Here is a 22,418-nt window from a genome sequence, read left to right as displayed (position 1 = left end):
TGAACTTGAGAAACAAAGCAGTGAAGAGGAGCACGTGTGGTCTTTCACTTTATTGTGTTCAATAGTGTGTGAAAGTGATGGTTGAATCATAAGAACCCAATAATACATGCATGGCATGCTCAGCAGGTGGTAGTAGTAATCGTCATTGTTCACTATGGACGAAGACCCTTACGCCAGTGTTTGAATTGTTGTCTGCAGAAAGCATTTAACTGTACTGTAGGACAGCTGAAAACAACACATCAAGCACGCGAAGGAACAAAGAAAATATCAATGATATCATGCGTCTCCCATTAAGAGGGGAAACAATGTAAATATCAATTTGACTTCTTTTCTTGGAGACAACCCAAAAGCAGCAAGACACTGATGAATCATGAATGAAATCTCACCCTAAGTATCTTTACATACAATACACAATCTCTGACTTGGAATACTTTAATTTACTGTTAAAACTCGCTGGAAAGGTTGCCCATCACCTCATCCCTTAGGTGGGTGTCCCAAAAGGAGGAATACAAGATAATTAGAAAAAGCTAAAAAGGGCGACAGTAGATGATGGGTCCCGGGTGCTACATATCCCAAGCTTGGATTGGAAGACAAAATAAATTTCTATCTGTAAGGGACTGTGGAGCAGAAACAAGGCTGGGCATGTGATGTGTGAGCACCAGTAGTTGTAGCAGTACCCATCAAAAAATATTGAAAAAGGAGTGAAGAGAATAACAAATAAGCAAGCACCCATGTGATACAATTGTTTGATTCCCACCAACATGTGACCCTCCTCTCCTCTATTTGTAAGCCACATAAACCATTTTCCCAGTCCTTGTAGTAGGACCCTCTTGACCCCACCATGTTCCCTCACATGTGCCCCCTCTTTCTTTTTCATTCAAAGACGTTTCAAACCCGTGCAGCCTTCTGTTCCCTCTGTTTTGTTCTTGCTCAAACTTCTTAGTCATAGACTAATACGCTGTTCAACTACAAGTTGATACATTGATGGTAATGCCCCTATATAGATAGCCTTCCATTGGAATGCACCATCTGTAGTTTCACTTTAACATTCTTTTATCTTCTCAATTATTTTTCTTATACACTCTTCCTCTGTCAATTATAAAATACCCCCATCACTTACAAAATACCCCATCACATAGGTTGTCGTTACCTTTTTTACAGATTCCAATTCAAGCCACATCCATCCTCGTATCATTCTTCACCAATAAACTGGGTTAAGAGGAGAAAATAAAAATCTTATTGGGGTCCCAGTATTGTCCAGAACAAAATTGATGTACAGAAAAAAGGCTTCAGAAAAAGCTACATAAATTCACACACAAAAAAAAGTGCATATTTACAAAAAAGAAGAAAAAAGCTAAATTTTTCTTCTTAGGTTAGCAGTGGAAGCCATGGAGAAGAGTCCCCAACATAATGATTATTAAAACGATGTTCTTCGGAAGTCAAAAACACTTGTGCCTGTGCAACTAACAGAAACGTGTACTTCACCAAATGGCAGTGAATGTTTCCATTCCCCTAATAATTAACCAGGTTCCCAAATGTAAAGCATATTCACCTATTCTAATAACCAACCATTTCGATCACGATTAAATTCCTGAACATATGCTATATAACTAGAAAGTTGAAACAGGGTAAGGGAGAGAAGGAGAAAAAAAAGAAAATAGAAAGTTAGCTCTATTTTGATATTTTTCATCTTAAAAAATTACAAACTCTGACGAAGCAAACGTTGTGCTTTCCTTCATCACAATAATCCTTACATACAAAACCAAGAGAAGAAAAATAATTAAATATAGAATTACAACTCTATTTATTTACCAATCTAGACAAAAAGACTAATTAATTAAGCTTCGACTTCACAAACTCTGTCCATTTTTCTTATCTTCGAATCTAATTTTCTTTTTTCTTCACTAAAATTATGGAGATTATTACAATAGCAAAAAATTAAAAATCGTTAGAAGGGAACCACAACAACCTGGCTGCATGCAAAATCGTCAGAATTTCCGATGCAATCCTGCGGCCACGAATCCCGAAGAAGCTTCAGCAACATCTGGGCCTTCCTCTTGGCTCTCTCCGTGCAATCGCTCTGCACCAGAAGAAGAAGCTGGGTCAACACCCCCGCCGTCACCGCCTCTCGCTGGCACAGCTCCGATTCGGAGCATAACGACAGCAACGCTCCGGCCGCGTACTCCGTCGCGCGGTCCGATATCTTCAGTATTATCTTCACCAGCATCGGCACAGTCAGTGCGTGGCCAGCGAACGCGGCGCATCCCACGGGAATCCTGCAGAGTAGCTCCACCGTGGCGAGCGCCCTCTCCGCGTCACATTTCTCGAAGTCCGCGAGCCTATCGACGAGTACCGCCGGCGCACCAGCGGACACCGCCTTGTGCCGAGTCTGCTTCACCAAGCACAGCGCGAACAAGGCCTTGATCCCGATCTTGAGAGCGCGCGGGTACGAGATCGGGCTGCGGAGCAGGTCCACGACTCCGTCATAGATTTCGTCAACATCACTCACCTGCGCGCGGAGCTCCGGCGAGTGCGTCCCGGCGACGACGATCTCAATCAACGCGGCCGAGTTGACTCGGACTTCAAGCGAGCTGTGCGAGAGCAACCGCGAGAGGTAACAAACCTTGTCGGAGTCGGATGCGAGAGCGGCGCATTCGGACTCGGCGAGGGGGAACAAAACGAGTAGCGCGAGGGACTCGTGCTTCAACTCGTCCGCAGCGTTGAAAGTGATAGGGAGAAGGATCTGGCGGATGTTTTGAGAGGAAATGAGAGAGCGGTCCTTGTCGGAGTCGCGAGCGAGCTGTCGGAGTCGTCGGAGAGAGGAGAGACGAAGGTGGTTTGGAGCGGAATCAGAGGATGCTTGATTGAGAAGGGAGCGAACCAGGGCGGGGTCTGCGGGCTGTTTGGGAGTGGGGATTCGCTCGACACCGAAAGCGCGGTTGGCGACGCACCAGTCCTGGATAAGGCGGCGGAGAGTGTGGTTGGGGATTAGGGTGAAGTCGGTGAGAGTGGCACGTGTGACGGGGCAGGTGGTGTTACCGGCGGAAACCCAGGAGTCGATGCTGGGTCGGTCGTAGGTTTGACCGGTGCAGACGGTGACGGGGTCTCTCATGAGTTCCAGAGAGATTGGGCATCTGAAGTGGTAGGGTATGTGAACCCCCAAATCCAAGGGTTCTAAACTTGCAGGCATCGTTTGTAATGGATGAGTGGAAGAGGGTACGATGATAATAATAATGATAATAAAAATAAAATATTAATATTAATAAAAGTTGTGCTAAATGTGAAGGGTCTGCAAATTCTCTTTAGGTATGTCACGCTTTGGTTTCTCTTATATGAGATGAAACAGAGGAACATACCCAACAGGCACAGAGAGGGACTGGCTCTGCCATACCCTGCCCCTTATCTGACTCTTCCTTCCCCCACACGTGTGCTACCATCTAACTTGGAATCTAACCCTCCTTGCTTCCCCAACACCAAAAGATTGGTCAAACCAAATATGCCACCTCTGGGTCCCACTTTTTCTCCCTCAAATCTTACTCCTCTATTTATTATACCCATTGCCCCCCTCCTCTTTTCATTCTTCAGTCTCTTTCACCCTTCTCTTCTCTCTATTAACTCAATTCAATTTCTCAAAACCTAAACCTATTACTTTCATCCTACATTCTACCAACTTACTACCCAATACCCCTACACCACAATCACAACGTAATAATAGGTACATTCGCTACTCTACAACCCCCACACTTCCATACATTTACAATTAACCAATCCAATCCAATCCAAATCATACCTCCACAAATATTTATATGTTTAAATAAATACACTTTGTCCATCTACACTGCTTTGGTAACTATGAAAACTTGTAGTCATTGCCAAGCACTTTCCCGATCAATAATTTGATAACTTTTAAAGTAACGATAAATAAATAATTTAATTATTCGGCACTACATCATACCCGTGATTAAATGATAATAATATAATAATAAAAGAAAGCAAAGGGGAGGGGGAAATGAGAATAGAAAAAATGAAAGGGAGCAAAATGCAAATAAGTTAGAGAAGTGGATTAGGTTGAGTCAAAGGTCAAAGATGAAGAGATTAGAAACGGAATCCAGGTTGTGATCCACCTCTTTATTGTGGCTAAAACAAGTTTGGTGTGGATAACAAGAACAAGGGGTTCTTCCCATGCATCTTTCTTCATTGCTTCATTCTCACTGTACCTGTCACATCTGCATCACAAATTCCTCCATATCTCTCGCTCTCTCTCTCTCTCTATATATATATAACTATTATTTATTCAAAGGATGAATCAAATTTAAAATCATTTGTAAACATAATTTTTCTAAATTTGTTATATTTTTCAACATTACGCATATATATTGAAATGGTGAAAAAATAAATTCCACGTTTATTTAGATTTATTTTTCTAAGGATTTGATTTTTCTAAAACAAAATGTTAATGATTTGATGTTTACTGGTTTTTATCGCTGGCTACTTTTCAAACTTTTGTTATTTTGCTGATATTTCAAAATTTTCCAACATTAATGTCCATTATCCATGAAAGCATATCTTAAACAGTACTTTACTGTTTATTGCATGTCTTATCTTCTAAGTTTTCAATTCAGTCTACATTTCCCACTGTTTTTCCATTGAAATTTATGTTGATGGTCTTTGGACCCTTCAACAGACTAATGAAGAAAAAGTGCACACAGTCAGCAAACAAATCTATGAAAAATTTCAATGTTTTAATGATTCCATCGTATTCACCCATTGAAAACTTTAAATTGATTAAGAAACACAATTATTTAATATTTTACAATTTATAATTAAGAGTACCGTGGATCTAATATATGTCTATAAGAAATTAAGTAGTTCTAGATAGATATTGAGAAAATACATGTAACTGATAAACTAGTGCATTTTAAAATATTAAAAATTTATTCCTTTAATGATAAACTTTTTTTATATGAATAGAAAATTTATAAGAGTTTTTTAAAACAGTTTGCTTTTCTAAAAATTCTTTTTTAAAAGCTTTTTTTCTCTTTTTAAGATTTCTATGATCCATTCATCTTTTGTAGATAGTATACGGAAATATTTTTTCTTGGGACAAACTCATAAGATCAATTGATCAATTTTTTTTGGATAAGTTAGTTTTGAATCCATTTTTCTCGTATTTTCTGTATCTACATATATGATTTTTCTATTTTGTGCCTTTAGTGTAAAAAGGATATACTTGTGAGTTAGATGACATTTTGGCTTATTATGTCATGATCAGTCTTGTCAAGATAAGGGAAACTAGTTGCTTTAGTGTGAATGAATTTGAGAAATATGATTACTTTGCATGTTGATTAATCTTATTAGTTTGTATCTCTAAATTGAATTGTACTTTGAGGATTTATTCTTGTTTGATTGTTACTTAAGTTTGTGTGATTGACAAAAGTTAAGATCTAAGCAATTAAGCGACTTGATATAAGTTTTAATGTTTAAAAACTGTTTTGAACCAACTCACTGAAAAAGGAGTACCAATATGAGCAACTGATCAGGTCCAAGTTTACGGAAAATCATAAAAATGTGCTTTGTTGTGAACTAGTATAGCGTTAAACGATGTTATATTGGCTTTGAGCGTCAGCTTCGTCTAAGAGCATTTTAGCTCCAGGAGGTTGAGTGACAAAAAATATTATTGAGTGTCCATTTTGCGAATGGTTTGGCACTGGGTGCTATTGAACGTCATTGTTGTATTACAGGTCTAGCGAATTTTATTTCCAAGACACTGAGCGCTAGAAAGTGTCACTAAGCGCTCATATTTTTATGAGAAGAATGATCTTGAACACCAGGATTATCGCTAAGTGTTAGGAGTGTTGCTAAGTGCATCCTTTTGCGAAAGGTTTAGCGTTAGACGCCACCTTAAGCACCACATTATATGTTGGATTTTATTTTTTTTATTTGGCTATTTGAGATCAATTTAAATGGACTTTATGTATGTTTATGATTATTATAGCATTTTATTGAGATGGTGATATTGTTATGGATATGTGTTGTGGTGATTGTTAAAAGAATCTCAAGGAGAAATTCTTTGTGGTAATAGTATTAGTATATGCATTGATATATGGAAGATTACTAGCCACTAAAGTTGTCTGGAGAGGAATGTTGACAGAAAATGTCTGTAGATTCTAGTCACTAAAGTATTTTGATTTTAGACATGAAGATGACTAACCTTATGAATGGTAGGGTGATTATATAATCCCTATGTTTATGAATTTACAACACAAATACTAATACATGTGCATACCTACAGTGTAGACCTATGTCAAATGTTTGTGTGAGTATATATCCGACATATGGTATTTTATGAGTTTAGCTAATATATGACAAATTTTAAATAATTTAGGAAAATATTTTTTTCATGGGCTTACCCAAGTGTGTTTTGTTGTTTTTTTTGTGATGGTCACTTCACCATATAAGCTTGCAATGAGGTAGGTGATGATAGGTCTTTGGTGAAAAGCAAGAAAGCAACAAAGTAGTTTTTATAGGTTTTTTTTTAAATATTTGGTATAAGAGTTATTTTTGTTTGAAAAAAAAAACGGTATATTATATTAGTATAATTATTATGACAGATAAATCATATATTTTTTTTATTAATTTTATAATATTTTATTTAATAATTTTATACTATTAAATGAAATATTACAGCATAGCAAGTGTTTATATATTTTAAACTTAAAATATAATAATTCAATTTAATAAAAATATATAATTTTTTTTAAATATATTTGAGTTGATCTTTTTGTTTATTTGATTTATAAAATATTGAAAACTAAAATTGATTAAAAGGCTTTAGGAAAATTAACAAATATAATATACAAGATATTAAAAAATAAAAATTGAATAAAGCAATAATAAAAAATTAACAACTATACATCTTATATATGAAAAAAATAATTTTTTTAAAAATTATATAAACTAACTAGAGAAATTTTATATTATTATAAATATTAATAGCAATATTTATCTGTTTCATCGGTACTATCTAAAATAATATTTTTGAAGTTAAACATATTAAAGCATTTAGTAGAAGTTGTTTACGTTTTTTTTTATATCGATAAAAGCATTATTTTATTATAAATTAAGATTTTTGTATTTTTTATTTTGAAATAATTCATATGTGACTTATCTATAAATAATATTTCTTTTTGTAAATAAAATTTATTAAAAGTAATTTATAGTATGGTAAAAATGTTTTAAGTATTTTTATAACACAATATTAAAACCATAAATATAGTTGGTTTATAAAAAAGGTTATTGAACTCTACTTAAATTTGATCCAATTTCCACTCATTCGAAAAGGTTGCACAACCTTCAAGTTTTTACAAATTGTCAGCATGCCAATTATTTAGGGTTGAAGTATGTTTATTCATACTCCTCAAAGCAAATGTCACATACATTTTTTAGTAAGAGCAACTAAGAAAAAAACTTTAAACAAAAACGACAATTTACATTATTATTGATTCTATTTTTCATTAATTTTGTATAAATGGTTTTTAACCACTTCCAACAAAAAAATCTTTGAATATATATATATATATATATATATATATATATGGAAAATAATACTTTCATCGTTCTAAAAAATACTTATTTGACAACTTCTTTTAATAATATAATAATGTATATTATAATTTTAAATTAAAACATAAAATAAATATAATAAAAATATTGTTTTTTTGAATTATTATTTCAATATTTTTTGTTTTTAGAAATGTGAATATATCATCACTTATTTTAAGATAGACTTCTTTCTCATCTCTTTTTTTTTTCTTTCTCATAAAAAGATATCCAAAATGTTAAAATTCTAGGTTTCAGTTAATCGGAAAAGCGAAATAAACTTTTAAAAATTTCGAAGAAGAATTTTTAGAAAGTATTAAATAAATTGTTTTAATTGTTATATTTTTTAATTTTTAAAATCGAATGATAATGAATAAACAGTGCTATTTGAAATAAATACTGTAGATAATATATTAGTTAATTGTCTTGTTAGAAGAAAAATTTGAAGATATGAAGAATGAGACATCTAAATATAGTTGAGAGTGGTTTTGTGATGACAGAAAAAGTAGGGTGGTCCATTGGTTTCCTAAATAAATCTGGCACAGTGCTTAAATGATTTCCCACGAAGGACACGGGTTAATGACCAAGTGAAACGCTTTAATGGTAAAAAGTTAAGCAGTACCTATGCATAGTCATTCGTCAAATGGAATACTAAATTGGTCACACATATAGCCCTCTTCTTTTTAGAACCATTTCTAATTTTAGTTCATAATTATATACATCATCAATCATGGCTAGGTTACCTGATTTTAGGTTAATCAGAGATAAATTAAACCTGTTATATAGGTCTAAATCTTATTTTATATATAAATTTTATATAAATGATTATATTTAAAGTCTAATTAATATTAAAATTAAAATTTTATTTTTTGATTACTTTATTTTATATTTGATATATGTATTTAATTAAAAATTTCTATTAATCAAAGATATGTTAAATTTATATTATATAAAAACAGTGAAAACATATGAGTGAGAAAGTGTGTTTACTTTTTTTTATAATAAGAAAAAATAATCAATATATAATTATAAAAATAAATTTATTTACTTTGTAAATGATTTTAATTTATTTAATTTTAAAAACACTGATTAAATGAAAGAAAAGTCATTTGAAAAAGTAAAATTGAAAAAGAATATGAACTGGAAGGTAAAATTAGAAAAAGAAAAAAAATTATATAATAATATTGATAAATACAAATGTGAATTAATTTTATGAAATTAAGTTAAATTTAAATTTACCCTTTACATAAATACTTAAAAAGGTAAGTAAGTTTATCTTATTTTATTTATTTATATATATGTAAATAAAAAGGTTAAAGAAAAAGAAGGTAGAAGTTGAGAGACATTTTGTAGGGTAGGGTGTGGGACGTAGAAAAGTGTAGGTGTGGAAAGTAAGGAAAGGGTAGTTGAGGGTTGGGAAGAATAATGCTTATGCTTGTAGTTGATTGGTGTAATATAATTTTGTTAAGATAAAAAATAATGTAGTCTAATAATAGTTTGACTAATAATTGAAGTGACTTTCCACTCTGTTGAAACACTTGGATACCACGTGTACTCTATTATTTTGTCCAAACCAAACCCCTATACCAACATACACCAATGTGGATTGCTGCCTGCTCCCCTAATAACTCCATCCCCTTTTCTTTTTTCAATATTCACCTCTCACTAACATCATGCCCACACTTACTTTTTAGCCATCATTTTAAAATACTTCCTACTTCAACTTTTCATTTTAGGTATCTTTCATCATACTATACCTTATAAATTTTAAATGTTTTCAAATTAAAATATTATAAAATTATTATTATTATTTATACTTCTCTCCTAGGTAAACAAATATTTTTTTATTATAATAATTTGTAAATATTTCTTTTATTTAAGAATATAACTATCTAATTCCAATTCCTTAAATTTTAAATAATCTTCTCGTTTCCTCATAGTTCATGTTTAAAAAATAAAAGTTTGTCTATAGAATTTCTTTTTATAGATAAAGTTAATGTTTCCACTCCAGGTTCATTAACATAACATTCTTAAACTCAATTATTTTGTCTAAAATATTTTAGAATTTAAATCTTCATGACAATTTTATATTAGGTACGTCAAATAGTCAAAAGAAAAAAAGGGTTAAATATGTTTTTAGTTCTTAAACTATTAAGCAAATTTGTTTTTAATTCCTCTTTCAAAGTAAGGCACATTTTAGTCTTCCTTTTTAAGGAAACCTTAATTTTTGATCCTTCCAAACTAACCACGTTAAAAACAAACTGATCTGGCTAACGGTGTATGCCAAATTATTTTTCTTTTTCTAACAGAGTGAATCTTTCCCAGCTTGTCTCCCTCTCCCTTCGTCTCCGGCTTCTCTCCCTCTCCCTTCGTCTCCGGCTTCTCTCCCTCTCCCTTCGTCTCCGGCTTCTCTCCCTCTCCCTCCGTCTCTGGCTTCTCTCCCTCTCCCTCCGTCTCCTTCCTTGTATCTTCGTCTCCGTCCACCACTGCAACCTCGTCGACTAGAACCACCACAAACCTCTGTCCCCGTCACCGGCCGCCGTCTCTGATCGAATGAAGGAATCTGAATTGCGCGCCATTAACCTCTTGCGACGACAACAACTAGGACTCTTAATCAGTGGGGGGATAGTGTGATTAATGATATGGCTTTGCACCAAAAATTGAAGATTTGCAAGTCGGTGACACAGTGGTGGGTGTTGGTGTGACATCCTCAAATATATAACAACTTATATAATAAAGACGTCATCATTCCAATAAAGAGAATAGTCAGAGTAGAATAGTAGTTCCGTAGTTGATATTACAGTCATCCACATAAAGGACAGAACTTAAAACTTAAACAGTTTAGAGTATTTCAAAATAACACCAACTTAAATTTAGAAATCCTAAAAAGACTATACTGCAGCATCATCATCCTCCAACTCTTGCTCCAAGGGAACCTCCTCAACAACATCTGCTCCCATCCAAGTGGATAATCATTGCAAAGGAAAACATACAAAAGCAGCACACAACAAGAAAACAAGGGTGAGCTAGATAAACAAGTAATAAACATATAGTACAATCAATCGATGTCATCATACTTAGTTACATATAAAAGAACAATTAAAGCATACCGTTTAAACCATGACTCAAACACTCAACACGACTCATTCGGATTGGTATAGCTGTCGAATTATTGGTCGTCTTTGCACTTGCATAGTTCAGCTGGCCCTCCCCAACACTATGCAAGGTAAATCCCCCCATCTGTCTATGTCTAAACTCTAAGACTATAGACGAGGACCTCCCTCTACTCTCACCATTCACACTGTTCTTCTCTATTTGAGCATGAACAGTGCTTTGAGTGTAGGGATATACATACCAGTTCAAAGCTCCATACAGTTATACAGAACAACAATAACACCCCATACATCACTTTCAATCATCTTACCCTGAGATGTCCAGTTCACACTAAATTTCATCCTTTCAATTTGCAGTCATATTATTTCAAGCCACACAATTCAAATATATGGACATACATACACCCTGACACTCAAACAACATCAAACATCCATGGCATAAGAATACTCATATTTAGGTAAAGAAAACAATCTGAAACCTCCACTAACAGCTCCAGAAGGGTCCAAAACCCCCAAAACAACCTAATGAACGTCCAAAACGGACATCCGAAACCCCAAAAACTATCAAAAACAAAAACAACAGCATGCTGGTACGCCCAGGGGCGCTCAGAGGCGCCCAGCGCGAACCGCCACGCATCCAGGGGCGCCAAGGCTAAACCAGAGGGCGTCCAGCCCCATACCAGTTGACAACAACCATGAAATTTGACTTTTGATGCACTTGGAACCTGTTTTAATGACTAAAGGGGATTCTTTACACATTGGTATTGATGGGAAACACGTTTATAAGTTAAAACAAACATCCATTTGATCAGTATATCCAAGACTAGGTGTATCAAACCACTTTTGACACTTTAAAAATCCAAATTCACTTCTACAAGTTACCCAATTTCATTTCTATCCTTTAAAACCCTCAAACCAGTTTGCAACCTACATCAACAAGTCCAATTGCACTTGCTAGGACTCTCCAAAATCACAGAATACTTCCAATAGTCCTACTTCTCATTTTCACCCCTTAGAACCCCTAAAATGGGCTAAAAACTCAACCTATGAAGCCATTTTTCATTTTAGAACAGATTTTATCGATTTAGTCATCTAGACAAGTCCTAATAGGTGTGATAACATATTCCCAACCCTCCAAAACAATTCAGACATCTTACCTCACCATTTCACTACTCCACGTCCTCTTTTTTACTAAAACCGTGCACATAAACCCTCACAAGGCCTCTACTCCAATATAGATTAAATTTTATTGTTTTAAGAGTTGCAACAAGTCTAAGATAACTCAAAAATAGTCCCTAAACTGCCACTGTTATTAAACCATCATTCCCTCTAAAATTCACCTCTCAAAACCCCTCCAATTTAACTCTAAAATGGTATAGAATGCACTCAAGTGTTACTTCTCAATTTCAACTTCATATTATAACTATTTTAGGATTTAAACCAAACATAATAGACCCCAAGACCTTTACCAAACTGTAGAATTTCCTTTTTAAACTCACTAATCCAAAATTTGACATGCTAACACCCATCACTTTAAATCTCTAATTTATACATCAATTCCTCAATTCTTCCAACTATCAATAATAACACAGTTTTTATATCAACAACATACCAGCTCCGAATTTAACATACATACATATCATACAACAAATTTTTAACAAGGCACTGGCTCCCCTTACTTGGAAGTTGAGCAGTACAACTTGTTAGAATACTTTAAACAAGACCCCACACAGCGGAGAACCAAACAGGACCTACAGATCACCGCATTGGTGACAACCAACAACTCTTAGAGCTAGAATAGGGCAAGGAATGAAAAGAAGAATACACAAGGCACATGTAAGAGCAAAATCGCATGTCCTAATTTCAAGAACAGTGGAGGAAAAGGGCAAAACCACTTACCCGCTATAGAACGCGAAACCGATCGGTTCAAGTCGAAGCTCTCGACTCCGGTAACACAGAATCACCACCTAAATGACAATACACCGGTTCAATTTCAAGATTTGGTAGAAAGAAGGTAGAGAAAGTTAGGGCTGAAGTTTTAGAGAGAGGATATGGCTTTGAAGAAAATGTGCAGAGTTTGGTAAAGTTGATCTGGTTTATATGTTAATAAAATAAAGAAAAAGCCTCCCCCTTAATTTAATTTCTTTTCTTTCTTATTTAATATATGCCTCTATATTTATATATATAATTACAGGTCCTTACAGTTGGCGCCTGTAACTTTCTCTTTTTATTTCTTTTTGCAGGCTTGAATGCAAGTTTTTGCAGACTTTCTCTTTTTATTTCTTTTTGTAGGTTTGAATGAAACTTACTAATTCCTTTGCGGTCTATGTTTATGAATACTCTGGATCGCACTTCCTTGTGTAGTGAGAAGGAGTTGTCGGATTTGGTTGGACCTGAAACTCATCTTCCTCTAAATAGGTTTCAACCACCTCCTGTGAAAAGTGAGAAAGAACTCACGGAAGCATGGAAGAAGGCTTGTCCTCGACCTCGGCCTCTTCCCCCACCCCCAAATAGACCAATTTACCAGCATGGAAAAGAAGGTTGGTATGCATAGATGGGAGAAGTTGAGCGTGAAGATGCAAAGAAGGAGATGTTGACTCAGTATAAAAAAAATGACGTGGTACACTACTGTTAGCCACATCAACTGTTTTTAACGCTGTTAGTTTTGGAGGACAAAAAATTAAGGTTTCCTTAAGGAAGATAACTAAAATGTATCTTACTTTGAAAGATGGACTAAAAATAAATTCGCTTAATAATTTAGGGATTAAAAACATATTTAACTCAAATATATATATATATATATATATATATATATATATAAATTATTTTTAATATCAAATCTTAAACAATAGTATACACAGTGAAACAAGTATCTTAACAAAAAAATCAATATCATCTAAAATAGCTATCAATCTTAAAAATATGTGATATAATTTATTAAAAATAATTAAAAGCATATGATTTGGCAATTGAGATAAACTTAATTAATCCTTACAATATATTAAATTCCAACAAAGTAGTACTTTTGAGAAATGGGCAAATTTTGTTTGAAAACCCTCCGTGGGGAGTTTTTTTATTTATTTGAACGCTCATGTCTATTAAAGAAATTTTAAATCCATCTTTTCTATCACAACAATTTTGTGGGTATGTCATTTTAACTACATTAAGCAGATTTAAATAAAGGAAAAGATGAGCTAATTTTATATTATAAAGTGAAACAACCAAACGTTATTTCCAACCCACTACTTCATACCTGTTACCTTTAGATTTATTCTAATTCATGTTTTTCTTTGGAACAAAATCAAAATGCTATTTTAAATTGATTTCCTTTTTATATGTTATAGGAAAACTATTTATTGAAAATGTAAGTAAACACACATATATATATACATATATATCTATATACATATATATATATATATATATATATATATATATATATATATATATATATATATATATATATATATATATACACACTAGAATGTTAACAGCCTCATCATAAATTGGTTAACTATGAATGGGAATGGGGCCAATTGTGATTGTTTCTTGTTTGGTAGTGTAACCGATTTAGACTGAATGTAGTCAAAGTTTGAATGAAGTACTTAAAAGGTTCCCAAATAAATTAATGCAACTGTGTGTTATATTTATACCTATAATAAGCCATAAGATATGGGCGTGCATTTAAAGCATGGTAAGTGGAAGAAAAATATTGATGCCCATCGTGTGCATGAGTTCAAATCTCAATGTTCCTTACACCTTACTCATTTACACACACTTATTAAAGGGATTATGAAGATACCTAACTTTACATATATATGTATACATATATATATATATATATACATATACATATATATGTATACATATATGTATATGTATACATATACATACATATATATGTATACATATACATACATATATATGTATACATATATATGTATACATATACATACATACATATGTATGTATACATATACATACATATATATGTATACATATACATACATATATATGTATATCTATACATACATATGTATGTATGTATATGTATACATATACATACATATATATGTATATGTATACATATATATGTATATATATATATATATATGGGTTTGCTAACGCGCGTACGCAGTACATTTTAGCAATGTGTACCGGATTTTATAATGAGTTTTCATCTTATAATTTTTGTCTTATATAATTTTATTCAATTTTCACAAGCATAAAGGAATTGGTAATTCACCTGGAAAAAATCAGAAATACTCACTGTTAAACAATTTCTTACAAAAAATGATTTTATAATGAGTTTTTATTTTATAATTTTTGTCTTTATCTAATTTTATCTAATTTTCACAAGCATAATGACATCCAAAAGAGTTGGTAATTGGCCTGGAGGGTTTTTTTTAGAGATGTTGATTCAACATATGCAGATGATGAAATTAGAGAGGTTAGTGAAGATGGTGAAATTGAAGAGATCTTGAATGAACTTTGCCTGACGGTGAATATGTCAATGACTCAACTCTTTATAAAGGCAAATTGTTTAAAGATAAATGTTTCTGATTTTTTCAATTGGAGCTATAGTAGGAATGACAGAGAAAAGGTTGGAGTGAGAGAGATGAGAGAGATGAGAGAGAAAGGATTGAGAGAAATGAGAGAGGTGAGTAAGGGTTTAGGGAGTTTCTTTTTCTTTTTTTTTTAAGTTTTGAGAATGAAAATTATTAAAATACGCTTAACCTTAAAACTTAGAATTCATGATATATAAGGGTATTTTTGTCTACTAAAATCCGGTACACATTGCTAAAATGTACCAACTGAAAAACAGGTGGGGTTTGCTAACGCGCGTATGCCCAGCTGATACATTTTAATAATGTGTATCGAGTTTTAGTAGACAAAAATACTCTTATATCATGGATTCTAAGTTTTAAGGTTAAGCGTATGGTATTTTAATAATTTTCATTCTCAAAACTAAAAAAAAAAAAAGAAACCCCACAAACCCTTGCTCACCTCCCTCATTCCTCTCAACCATTTCTCTTTCATCCTAAGGTAGCCCCAACTGAAAAAAAAATCAGAAACACTGGCTGTTAAACAATGTTACAAAAAATGATTTTATAATGAGTTTTCATTTTATAATTTTTGTTTTATCTAATTTTATCCAATTTTCACAAACATAAAAGAATTGGTAATTGACCTGGAAAAAATCACAAATACTCGCTGTTAAACCATTTCTTACAAAAAAATGATTTTATAATGAGTTTTCATTTTATAATTTTTGTCTTATCTAATTTTATATAATTTTCACAAGCATAATGACATCAAAGGAATTGGTAATTGGCTTGGAAAAAAAATCAGAAACACTCGTTAAACAATTTCTTACAAAAAATGATTTTATAATGAGTTTTCATTTTATAATTTTTGTCGTATATAATTTTATCTAATTTTCAGAAGCATAATGACATCCGAAGGAATTGGTAATTGGCCTGAAGGGTTTTTTTTAGAGATGATGATTCAACATATGCAGATGATGAAATTAGAGAGGTTAGTGAAGATGGTGAAATTGAAGAGATCTTGAATGAACCTTTGCCTAATGGTGAATATGTCAATGACTTAACTCTTTACAAAGGCAAATTGTTTAACGACAAGTGTTTCTGATTTTTTCAATTGGGGCTACAGTAGGGATGACATAGACAAGGTTGGAGTGAGAGAGATGAAAGAGAAATGGTTGAGAGGAATGAGAGAGGTGAGTAAGGGTTTGGGGGATTTCTTTTTTTTTTTTGTTTTGAGAATGAAAATTATTAAAATACCCTTAACCTTAAAACTTAGAGTCCATGATATATAATGATATTTTTGTCTACTAAAACCCGGTACACATTGCTAAAATGTACCAACTAAAACAGGCGTATGCACTTTAGCAAACCCCATACACACACACACACACACACACACACACACACACACACACACACACACACACACACACACACACACACACACACACACACACACACACACACACACACACACATATATATATATATATATATAAAGATATATTTTAATTAATAAGTCACAATAATTTAATTTAATTTAAAATCTAACATACAATAATCATAGATTTTTACAGAAAGACATTCAAATAACAAAATATTAATTAATATTTTTTAGAAGACTTATATTAAGTTCATTATATCATATATTAACATCTTATCTAATCTCTACATGCAAACTCATAAATAATAAAATTATAATAAGTTTGTTATAATTAGGTATGTACATTTACACATGTTACAATTCATAAAAATTCACTTGTCTACTTCTCTCAACCTAATATATTTGTCTAATATATTTGTCTATGTAACTTATATAATCAATGAAACAATGAGATCTTTGTTAAAGTATATGTGTCAATACTTAATACACAACTCAAAGAATTGTTTGCATATTATGTATTATGTATTCATACAAATTTAATTAATCACAATAAGTATTGTAACAAAGTATAAATCATTTAAATAAAACCACAAATCAATCAAATATAAATTGTTCTTGCAAGAGCAAATATACCCTATAAAAATCTTTGTTAACAACTCCTTCCTTGCGCTACAACTTCAACCTCCTACTCTCAAGCCGAGAATTGTAGGTCTTTGTCTCCTCAAAACTGAAAGGATGTGTCCCTATAGAAGATACTCAAGTCAGTCAAGAGTGTCAAATAGTAATAAACATTGTAATCATATAAACATAATTAATTTACCTTGTGTACTTTACTATTTGGGTGGTGCTCCCTCCACCACCACACCCTGCTTCTTACACATCCCCAAATTCTTTTAATTCCAATTTTATTCTTAGGTTAAAACTTTTTTACTTTTACCATTTAAGATTTTTTAATAAATTTGAAAACCTTACTTCTGCGGTTTACTCACTACTCAGTTTTGCACCCCATATCTCATTGATTCCTCTCTTTCCCATTTCACTTCCTCATTTACGTTTCACTCCCTCATTTACGTTTCACTCCCTCATTTACGTTTCATTTCCTCTCATCTCTTCTTCCTTTCCTTTCTTTTTCCTTCATTTGTCTCTTCCCCATTTTCATTTCATTGCTTTAATTTGGTTTAATTTTATTTGATTTGCTTTAAATTGATTTTATTTTGATTTGGTTTTATTTTATTTTGTTCTCTTTTAATTTTATCGTGTTTGATTTATTTTATTTCATTTTATGTTCTATTCACTTTATTTCATTTTGTTTTAGTAATTTTATGTGTTTTGTTTTATTTTGTTATTTTTCTCCCATCATTACCGCACCTATGATATTCTTTAATCTGGACTTCATCACCATCAATACCAATTCTTATCCCCTGTGAATCTCATTATCCTTAATCGAAACCTTTTCACAGAATGAATTTGCTCTTTTCGCCAACTGAATTTGGCCTATTCTAAAATTGGTAATCATTCACTCCACCAAATTGCATGATTCACGAAACTCAATTATTTCTTTAGCTTCCCATCACAACTACTGATAGTCTCCACACTCTCCATTCTTATACCTGCTTCTCGTCAAGAACATGGGGCACCAGAATCTTTCAATTTTTCTCCATTGACGAATGTTGGACATCCGTTGAAGGCCAAACGGATATCCAATATCCGTTTTGGCCTTCGCGGGCTCTGTTCAGGCAACTAACAATAGAACCAGAAGCAGCGACAAAACAACACAAATCTGAAGCAAAAAAACATTAATACACCTTAAATTAAACAATCAAACAATGGTGAAGAAAACCAGTGAAGAAAACCAACTTGGATGGAGGCTAAAACAACCCGAACGAAATCTAGATCCACACTCCTCGATGCTCCTCAACACTAGGGATCAACTATAATGGAAGCAATGAAACGAAAAGGGAGAAGAGACAAATGAAGAAAAAAGAAAGAAAAGGAAGAAGAGATGAGAGGAAGTGAAACGGACATGGGAAAGGGAAATGAGGAAGAGAGGAATCCGTGAGAGATGGTGGTGCAGCTCTGTAGTGAGTAAATAATAGAAGTAGGGTTTTCAAATTAATTAAAAAATCCTAAATGGTAAAAGTAAAAAAGCTTTAACCTAAGGATAAAATTGGAATTAAAAGAATTTGGGGAGGTATAAGAAGCAGGGTGTGGTGGTGGAGGGAGCAACACCCTTACTATTTATATCATGCTTGTGGGCTTTTACCTACACTGGCCTGATCCATGTGGCTAATTATCTTAATTAACTTTGTCTAATACTTCACTAATATGCTTTTACCATTGACTTTACTTAATCAAAATTCGCCATTGCTAACGAACTAACCGATATGATATCATTATGGCCAACATGATGTCGCTCTTGTATGAATATGCTATACATCTTGTGCAAGGTGGTTGAGATGTTACCAACTTTGTTTGATACATTTATAATACTCTTAAAGATTTATTTTCTCATGAAATTACTTATTTTATCTTTTAAAGTGAATTGTTGATTCATTAGAATCAAAATCCTTTCTTTTATAATAGATAAATAAGAAAACGGAAGTCGACATGCCTTTCATTTTACCATGAACGGTGGAGTAAATGAGTGATAAAAACAATACAAAATTGTAGGTTGAGTAAACTACTCATAATAAATAAGCTATTTGATTTTTGAATAGGTGTTTAAACGAAGCTGCTCCGATATGAGACAATGAACTTGACACGAGAGGTAGCGTAAAAAATCAATAAAGGCTTTGCAACATTCAACGAGTGGAAGAATTCAAATGTTTGATAAAAATGCTTCCAATTTGGGCTTCTAGTATTCTTTGCTTGATTCCCATAGTACAATAGGGCACCTTCCTAGACCACTCCATAAATGTATGTAAAGACTCTCCCTTTTCCTGTTTTATGTTAACAAACACCAAAGAAGTGAGGTGGTAGGGCCAACTAGTTATGAACTTTGTTCCAAAACACATTGCTAAAGTGCTAAAATAATCTATGGAGAAAAGGAATAGGCAAGTAAACTAATTCAAAACTGCTCCTTTTAAAGTTATGGGGAAGACCTTATACATGATTGCGTCCTTGGTTGTATACAAATTGACTTGAGTGACATAAACGTTAATGTGCTCATCTGAGTTTGTATTGACATCATATTGGTCTATGTTGAGAAACTTCTGGTTAGTAGAGATGAGAACCTCTATGATGTCATCTATAAAGGGATGACATCGACTTTCTCCCACCACAAACGAGGTACTCGTTGTACCTCAAGTCTTAGTTTCATTGTTACCACTTCCTTCCTTAGTTTCTAGTGAATTCCGAGGATAAGTTGCAGACTTTTGCACAAAAGCAATATTTTATGGGTTCTCCTTTTCTTTCCCCTTCTCACCTCTTTCCACCTTCCTCTTTAACTTGACATTTTATTGCCTCAAAGCACCTATCTCCTTGATTAGTAAACTCTAGTTCCATCATCTATATCATTTCTTGTAGAGGTTGATTTTTCATCTTCTTTCTCTTAATTTTATTTTCAAACACTATTCATTGCCTTATATAGATATGTGTATGTTTTTATGGAACTAATAGCCGTATAATTTATTTATAGTTTTTAACTTTATTATTAATGTATTTCTGTATTTATGTACTTATATATTTTTAAATTTTAGTATAAATAATAATGCATCTAATTTCAATTTCTATACTTATTCCTATGATTAAATAATGTATTCAATAAATACATTTTTTAAAATTAGCAATTAAATGTATATGATATTTTTATGTTGGAAATAATAATTCTTTTTATTTATTAAATATCATAATTAATAGTTATTGTAAAATTGGAAATAAAAATTACCAATTAATAGTTATTCCCAACATAATATTTTGTTAGTTTAACATATTTTATAGTTTTATTAATATTTAGTTTTTTATTAATTTATGTAAATATTTTTTAATTAGGAAAAGAAAAAGAAAAAAAATTAATTTCCACATAAAAATATATTTTTATTTCATGTAAACTTCCCTTAGTATTTATTTTATGTATTTATTTTACTTTTAGTTTAAATTATGTTGGAGATCATTACCAATTTTGATATTTTAAATTCGCATATCCCTCGTAATTTACTTATTATTATTCATTATGTCAGACCCATTAAAAATTCACCCAAAACCCCAGCTGAGTGGAAGACAAGTGTCGAGGAAGGAGAGCTGGAAGACAAAAAGTGAAAGACCGGTGTGAGCAGTGGAGTGGCCGTTCGGTTTTGACGGTAGGAGTAAAACTCTAATTTTTCAAAAATTCACGCCACTCTCTGCATGCAACCATCTTCTTCAACCTTCTGAAACTCCATTCTTCTCCTCCTTCTCTCTAAGATTTCTTCATCTTCTCTCTACGAAATCTTACTCTTTTCTTCCTCCGATCATCAAACAGAACACACTTGAGCATTCCCGGCATCGAGGGAGTTCGTTTGAACCGATCAGTTTTTGATTCCGAGCTGGTAAGTTCATCTCTCCCTCAACCGTGTGGTTTCCTGGACATGCAACCCAAGTTATGGTTTCATGTGTTGATCACTCTTCTAAAAAGAGTGATTCTGATAATGTTTTGATCTTTACTTGATTTAGTTTCGGAAGTTGTTGAGCGTTGAGGGTAGAAGGATTGGTAGAGGTGAACCAGTAACCATATCTGTGAGCGTTCGGTCACGGTAAGAGGTAAGGGAAGCTTATATAATTTGATTTAGATTCTTGCTTTTTATGGATGCATGTTCGTTGATTTTTGAATGAATATGAAAAATGGTTGTTACTGCATTGTTAACTGTATGAGGAACTGGAATGATATTGTGTTTGATGATTTGGTTGATGATGAAATATGGTATGTCGTTTAAAAGTATTGATGATTAATGAAAGCCATGAAATGGGTAGGGATGTTGTCGAGAGTCAGTATTGATCATTCAATTATACCAACGTTCGTTCTCAGTAACGTTTGTTCTTAATAAGTGTTTGGTATTAGACCATGTTGTCGAGAGTCAGTATTGACCATTCAATCATACAAGCGTTCGTTCTCAGTAGCATTCGTTCTTAATAAGTGTTTGGTATTAGACCATGTCGTCGAGAGTCAGTATTGACCATTCAATTATACAATGTTATTTCTCAGTAGCGTTCGTTCTTAATAAGTGTTTGGTATTAGACCAGCGCTCGTTCGATATAGTGTTCGGTTTTCTTGTGTACTCGGTTGGAATTGGATTCTTTCATTTGGAGAGAATTTTAGTTGAAGACTAGCGTCTTCGTTTCGTTTTGTAATATTTGTACTTAAGCATTCAACCAAGGATATTCATTCCTTGGTATTTGATTATAAACTTTAGTATATCTATATGTATTTGTATATTTCGTTCGTTCTTGAACATTAGTTAAATGATATCTTATATTTATGAAGCCTTTATTCTATAAGTTAAGTAGTGCTCGGTCTTACACCAAGCGCTTGTACTAAGTAAGTGCTCGGTCTTGCACCAGGCGCTAGTTCTCATTTCCGTAATCTATCTTTATAATAAGAGCGTTCGTCCAAACTCAACAGCGTTCGCTCTTTACAGTGCCCAGTCTTCGACTGGCATTCGGTTTCCTTGATGTTTAACTCATTAAGAAGCTAAGTATTTATTGGTGTTCAGTTTCTTCATATGATTCCGTCAAGTGCTATTATTTGATGTCCTACAGTATCTGTCTTAATTGGTTTCAGCCTAGAGTCTTAGTACTCGG

General features: G+C 32.9%; 1 protein-coding gene across 1 annotated transcript; it reads right to left on the bottom strand.

Moving 5' to 3' along the window:
- Positions 1-1,653: 1,653 nt before the first annotated feature.
- LOC124823924 (U-box domain-containing protein 26-like) lies at positions 1,654-3,418 on the bottom strand. Its single transcript, XM_047296254.2, has one exon. The coding sequence runs from the start codon at positions 3,188-3,190 to the stop codon at positions 1,949-1,951; it is 1,242 nt and encodes a 413-aa protein (XP_047152210.2). The 5' UTR covers positions 3,191-3,418; the 3' UTR covers positions 1,654-1,948.
- Positions 3,419-22,418: the final 19,000 nt, after the last annotated feature.

This window comes from Vigna umbellata, chromosome 7, assembly GCF_029865625.1.
Source record: "Vigna umbellata cultivar VRB3 chromosome 7, Vumbellata_1.0, whole genome shotgun sequence".
NCBI lineage: Eukaryota > Viridiplantae > Streptophyta > Magnoliopsida > Fabales > Fabaceae > Vigna > Vigna umbellata.
Note: the sequence above shows the minus strand (reverse complement) of the source record. Positions and strands in the feature narration are given on the sequence as shown.